At 48.2% G+C, this 6,803-nt stretch overlaps 1 protein-coding gene across 1 annotated transcript; it reads right to left on the bottom strand.

Annotated features, from left to right (window-relative positions):
• Positions 1 to 327: 327 nt before the first annotated feature.
• Positions 328 to 2,167, bottom strand: MARCKSL1 (MARCKS like 1). Its single transcript, XM_083173867.1, has 2 exons — positions 1,977 to 2,167; positions 328 to 1,481 (listed from the first exon to the last, which is right to left on the bottom strand). The coding sequence occupies exons 1-2, from the start codon at positions 2,037 to 2,039 to the stop codon at positions 966 to 968; spliced, it is 579 nt and encodes a 192-aa protein (XP_083029993.1). The 5' UTR covers positions 2,040 to 2,167; the 3' UTR covers positions 328 to 965.
• Between the last annotated feature and the right edge of the window lie 4,636 nt (positions 2,168 to 6,803).

Raw genomic sequence — 6,803 nt, 5'->3', positions numbered from 1 at the left:
ATGTCTCCAGGCACTCATTCATTATCATCACATACATACTAATTGCACATGCACCAACATATACAATTAGTAACGCAGAGGATAGCTCTTCCAATAAGTAGTGATTTGCAATGCACTACCATCCAAGACCAGAAAGTCCCCTCTGCGCATGTGCAGTGTAGCACAGGTGGCATTACCCTGCACAATGAAGCAGAAACCTGTGGGCTTTAATGCCTATGGAAATGCAGTCAAAATGGGGAGTGTTTACCACATTCCTGCTTCAGTGCATATCACCCAATGTACTTAGAGCTTTTACAACAAAAAACAATACATGTAGACACTTTGGTGTAAAGGGGATTAACATTTATTTTTTAAAATCACAATGAAACAACTTTAGTTAGAAAAGACCACAGAAGACAAAAGAAAAAAAAAAATAGTATTTACAGAAATACAAACATTCTCTCAATTAATTCACACCTACACCATAGTAACTGTAGTAGTGGTAACACGGTGTAATAAATTGCTCACATCCTGAGAAGGGAAAGTTTAATTGCACACAGACAAATGTCTCTGAACAGCTGGTTTCAGGGTCACTGCTTCTTATCAGAAGTAGAGTCCAATAATATGAGAGCAGAAGCTCATGTGCAGCCCCCCTCCCCCCAGTGTCCACAACTTTTATCTCCAGCTAGTGATGATGATGACCGGGTGGTCTCCAAGCTCTGATTGTCAGTGAAATAAGTCCCGGCAGAGGGGGGCAGGGTACAGTTCACAGCTTATTGACCTGTACTAAACATAACTAGTACATGAGTTTCCGCTTACACACGTAATTAGGGCAGTGATTACTTTCATGGAAGGGGGATTGGCAGCTTTTGGCACATTAGATCTGTCCACACCCTGCGTATGGTGGCGTGTACCAGGGCAGTGGTGAATGACGAGTAGAAAGGGCTCAATGCACTTAGAAGTCCTTGTGGCGGAGGCGGCCCCGGCTACTCCTCCTTCTGGGGCTCGGCGGGGGATTCCGTACTGGGAGTTGGCTCGGAGATTTGGGGACTCGGCTCGGGAGGGCTCTCCGCCGCCGGCTCAGGTTGGACAGCCGCTTCCTCGGCAGGGGGAGCCGCCTCCACCGGGGGGGTTTCGGTAGGGTCGGAGGGCTCGGTCGCCGGGTCTTCGGCTTTGGTCTCGGCAGGCTCGGGGGCAGCCTGCTCCTCCTTCGGGGCAGCAGCCTCCTCCCCGGCGGGCGCCTCCTCCGCAGCCTCAGCCTCCTTCTTGTTGTTCTTGCGGAAAGGCAGCTTAAATTGCTTCTTAAAGGAGAAGCGCTTCTTCTTCGCCTGCTTTCCCGGGGGCTCCTCCGGCTTCGCGTCCCCGTTGGTAGGCGGGGACTGCTCTATAGCCTCCCCAGGCCCCGCCTCCTCGGCGACGGGTTCGGCAGAGCCATTGGCAGCGGCTGTATCTCCATTCGTCTTCTGGAGAGTATCCCCGTTGGTTTTCACATGACCGTTTTCCTGATGGGGCGAGAGAGGAGTATTAGGCTGATACTAATTGCCACACCCGCAATCGGCGGATGCTAACTACCTGCAGTCCCCTTTACACACAGCGAGGGGGAAGCCAGAGTCCCCGGAATCTACCCTGAGCTCATCTTCCCGAAAGTCCAGACTAAGCCCAGACCTCTCCCAGTCTCTGCATAGGAAATCCCCCCCCCCCCCCCCGAGTCTCACAGGTGGGACGGGCTGAGATACAGGCGACCGCACCCCTTATGCCTGCGGCTCATAGGAGCACCCCGGGGTAGAAACCCCCGTGTGCGGCTCCCACGCCGGCATCTGTGCAGCGGGAACCAAGAAGAGAACACGGACCGCAGCGCAGTCATAAGCCCATAGGGCGATAGCGCCAGCCGCACAGCCCCCTCTAGGTTAAAAGCATAAGAAGCCCCCACCCCGCCACCACCTGTAACACTGAACCCGCAGCAACAGCGCAGCTCGTCACCCATCCCCGCATCTCACCTGCTCCTCCGCCTTGCTAGCAGCGGTCTCCGTGCTCTGGCTCTTGGACTCAACGCCGCCCATGTCTCCTCCGAAGGCTGCCTGGTGCTGTACAGCTGGAATGTGTGTGAGTGATGGAGATACTGATAGCGCAGTTCAATACAGCGGCGCTGGCAGAGTCACGTCCTACCCGCCTCTTGTCTGGCTGGCCCAGCCCTCCCTCCTTATATATAGCGGTGCTGGGAAACGGGACGGCCAATCACAGGGGCGTACAGACCAATCGTCGAGCAGGAACAGCCAATGGGAGATGCGGGGGGGGTGGGGGATTTTGATGGCTCGGTGTTGCCCTGGTTCGGTCCTCTCTCCGGGCAGCGGGTGATGTAGTATAGATGATCCCTGGGATTCATTTCCCATAAGCGGCTCCTTCCTCTTATGCAGAACATAGAAGCCGGGCCCACTATACAAACGGGAGGGAGGAGGGGGGATGAATACGGGCAGTAACAGCTGGACCTTGTAGTACATTTTAGAGGGAATGATCAGGGAGTGGGAGAGGTGCCGTACCTGTAACTGGCCGCTTATATGTGCCCCGGTCTGTGAAGGTGGCAAAATAGGTGACATGAGAAATACGTGGATCGATATCATTGTACATGCACAAAACGATGTTGAAAGCTGAGACTGAACAAAAAGTAGAGAATGATGCGCTTTCTCCCGCATTGATCTATAGTAAATCCGCCATAAATACACATACAGTATCAGTCTCATGCACAACATGGTGAATGGAAGTAAATAAAGCAGTAACTATATTCAGAGCTAGAACATAACTTGTGTCTCAGAGAAGATCAGTGGTTCCCAATTAGCATTCCTGAGGCTGACACAAGGAGATATGGGGTGCAGCATTCCTGAATTGTGGACACTTCCTGTCTGCTAACTCCGTGGGATAGATTTTCTGAGTTGCAGCCTATTCAGTCTCCCAGGCTTCATATGCATGACAATCTCAATCTATCTCATGCTAATAAAGTGATACTATTTACATTGCTGAGATAAAAATAATTTCAATGGCTTGGTGTTTATGTCTTTGCTCCACAAAGACATCGTTGCTACAAATGTTTTAATAACAATGAGTGCACTGCATGGAGTTTTAATCATCATAGCACGTCTAAAGAAAACAGTAACCAGTTTTATTTTACTTTCTATAACATCATTCTGCAAAGTGATACATAGGACTTCATGGTACTTGTGTACAATCACGGCTCCCATCGCATGCCATCGCATGCCATATGTAGTGGCATGCGATGGCATGCGATGCGATTTTACCGTGTTTTTATGCATTTTTGTTAAAAATCGCATGCGATCACATCGCATAAAATCGCATGCGATCTGATGCGATGCCATTTTTCACTGAAATTATGGACATGAGTTGAAATCATGTAAAATGCACCCCAAATGTCATTTTTCACACTACCACCCCCATTATCAACACCAACCTGAAGCGTGGCAAGCGCAGCGAGCCCGCGAGGGGTGGCGGTACGCGTCCTATGACCTTTTCATACCCCCACTATCCATGTCGGCGTGAAGTTGAGAATAGAAAGTGTGGCGAGCACAGCGAGCCACCGAGCCCGAAGCGTGGCGAGCGCAGCGGATACCTTCACAGGTATCCGTGTCCCCTCGCGGGCTTCACAGGTATCCGCGTCCCCTCGCGGGGCGCGCTGCGCTCGCCACGCTTCGGGCTCGGTGGCTCGCTGCGCTCGCCACACTTTCTATTCTCAACTCCACGCCGACGTGGATAGTGGGGGTATGAAAAGGTCGTAGGACGCGTACCGCCGCCCCTCGCGGGCTCACTGCGCTCGCCACGCTTCGGGTTGGCGTTGATCGTGGGGGTGGTACAGTGTGAAAAATGACATTTGGGGTGCATTTTACATGATTTCAACTCATGTCCATAATTTCAGTGAAAAATTACATCGCATCGCATCAGATCTCATGCGATCGCATGCGATGCGATGCGATTTTTCCGTATACGATGCCCATCGTGGGAGCCGTGATTGTACACAAGTACCGACTTCATTTAAGAACGAAACCAGAACCCCATTTAGTACTTCCTGGGTGAAGACATCTGTTCTGTATTTATCAAACAGTGATAAGCATTATGTAGCACTGTTTCTACAGCTTGTGGGCCAGATGCACAAAGCTTCAAAAGTGATAAAATGGAGATTGATAAACCACCAGCCAATCAGCTCCTGTTTGACATTTTTCAAACACAGTTTGTGACATGTCAGGTAGGAGCTGATTTTTCTGGAGGTTTATCACTCTCCATTTTATCACTTTTAAAGCTTAGTGCATCTGGACCCCAGTCATCTACTGATAATGTTAGGGGTACAGATTCTATTGATAGCAATGGAGACCCAGCAAAAGCCATTCCTGCTTCATTGAAAACCTTACCACTTCAGCAAAAACCTTTCCTGCCTCACCATCGATGAGTTGCCATTAATGGTAACAAACTATGTTATGGAAGATCATCAATGGTTTTACCCCTGTTCTTTCAATGATTGGCCTGAGGCTCAGTCACAGCTGGGAGCGGGGCTTTGTGGGTGTCAGGGGGCAAAGGTAGGATACATGTCCTTACACTCGTAGTAAAATAGCAATACACATCCGATGCTTGTATACCATCAATGGCAGCAAACCAGTTGGTTTTCCCTCATCAATGTCAAAAGTATTTGACATCAGGCACAGCTCATCCACACTTTTGGAAACACGATGGTCAATAGACGCCTCTACTCCAATGGTTAGGAGGTAACACTGAGCAATAGTGTTTTTAATGTAATTGTGGAACCCCCACAAGGATTACCAGCTCTAGACATGCAGCAGAAATAGTAGCATTGGGCATTGATTCTACTGTTAAGATGCCAGTTGCTCTTCCATGTTTCGTGAACATGGAATATGGCAATTAACTGTAACAGATGAGCTCCACACACTCCTGCTCTGAGGAATGTCAGCCCTACCTATCACCTCTATGGGGACACAGTGCCTTTGAGGGTGCATTGCCAATGGAGGAGAGAAACCACCTAGGGCTTACCAGAGCCTTGTGAATATTGGGTTTTCAGTGGTATGTGAGGACATCTATTGTTGGGTGGTTAACTTCATATGTTAAGTTTATAGGTCCCATACACTGGTCCGATTGTCTGAGGCACAAGTCAGACCAGTTTTCCCTTGAATTTCCCTGGCACCTCCCCGGAAGCCCTTCATCCGACTGGACACTTGCCATTTTTTACATGTGATATATCACATGCAATTTATTGCATATAAAAGGACTCTGGGAGAGTTCAAGGGAAAAGGGATGCGACACATTGCTGGTGTTACATATGATTTATTGTATGTGCAGCAAGTCTGACCTCCTACTCTGATTGATTCAGATGTCGATTCGAATTGACTGTGGGGAAGTTGGATAACACATGTAAACATATGTGTAATGTTTTATGTAATATATGTGTTGGCTGCCATTGGGAGTCTTGGCAGGGGCTAAGTAGAAGTGAAGCCAAATACTGCATTGCAGGTGCAGCAGCAGTTGTGAAACGCACAGCACTGCTGATACCTGGGGTCAATCAGCCAACACATATATAACATTACATACAGTACAACATTATATGCATGTTTATGTGCGAAGATCAAGGAAATCTGCACTAATGTATGTGCATTGTAGCATTGTGTCAAGGGCCCTGATTCTGATTTGATCAGTCCCCCGCATGTTTGCACAGGGGACCGATGTTTCTGCCCTGCGTATGCGCATTCTCAATAGGATTTGGTACTTGATTTGCATTTTTTTTTTTGATAAATCACATGAAATTTATCACACTCTTGTAGAGCTGCAGGGGGAGTTCAAGGGAAATCACATGCGATACACTGCATGTGCTAAAATGCACCCGGGAGGTGCCGCTGATGGGTCCTATTCTGATTCTGTTCCCGTGTGCATTGATCTATCCAATGCACACGGGAACGTGATCCAATAAGATGTCAAACACCTGTGATTTGGCCAGTTTTCATCCGATGTCTCGGGCCAATCCATCTTAATTGGAAGAAAACAGGCCAAATCACACTAGTGTGTGCAGAGCCAGATTAAGGTCTAAATGGGCCTGGAGCTGAATGATCAAGGGCCTATTATGCGCAATAATAGGGGTTGTGGCCAGCACCTACTAATGTAGAGGGCGTGACCAGTGTTCTGGTTGGGTGGTCTGCTCATGGGTGTGTCTGTATTTGTGTAAATACTTTCAACTAATTATATATGCCTGGAAAAGGCAGGGGGCTGGCATAGGAAAAATGCAGGGAGATATATTGGCGGGTGCCCTCCAAAGGTGCACCCGCAGGATGCCGATGTCCTAAGATACTTGTGGGGTGAGGCGGCATTCCAGTCATAAAAAAAATACTGAAAGCCGAAACTTGGTAGACAACATTTCAGCACCTTTTACCACCTAAATCTTTTACCACCTAAATCTACCGCACATAGGCGTGCGCAGCACATTTTATTAGGGGGTGCATCGTCAAAGGGGTGTGCCTAGCACCACATCTTGGGCATGTATAACACTGCCCATTGGGTGTGTCTAACAGCACCAATCAGGCATGTCTACCATCATCTATTGGTACTCGCTACATTATAAAACGTCTCTCAGTATAATAATACATGCAAATAAAGTAAAAAACATATATGGATGATATGTAGTGATATGACAATGGTCTGGTACAAGTAGCAATGCAAAAAAACACATAATTGATTGATGAGCGCTTATTTCAATGGAATACAGTTCTAAAAAGCAAAAGTCTTTGGTAAAAGGTATTGCTGGTAGGGAGGTGTTCATAAGG

Source organism: Crinia signifera, chromosome 2 (assembly GCF_055691185.1).
Source record: "Crinia signifera chromosome 2, ASM5569118v1, whole genome shotgun sequence".
NCBI lineage: Eukaryota > Metazoa > Chordata > Amphibia > Anura > Myobatrachidae > Crinia > Crinia signifera.
The sequence above is the reverse complement of the archived record's forward strand: the minus strand, read 5'-3'. Positions and strand labels throughout refer to the sequence as shown.

Coding starts and splice junctions, on each gene's coding strand:
- MARCKSL1 (XM_083173867.1), bottom strand. CDS start 2,039: ATGGGCGGCGTTGAGTCCAAGAGCCAGAGCACGGAGACCGCTGCTAGC. Junction 1,482..1,976: donor CTAGCAAGGCGGAGGAGCAG/GTGAGATGCGGG, acceptor TCGCCCCATCAG/GAAAACGGTCATGTGAAAAC.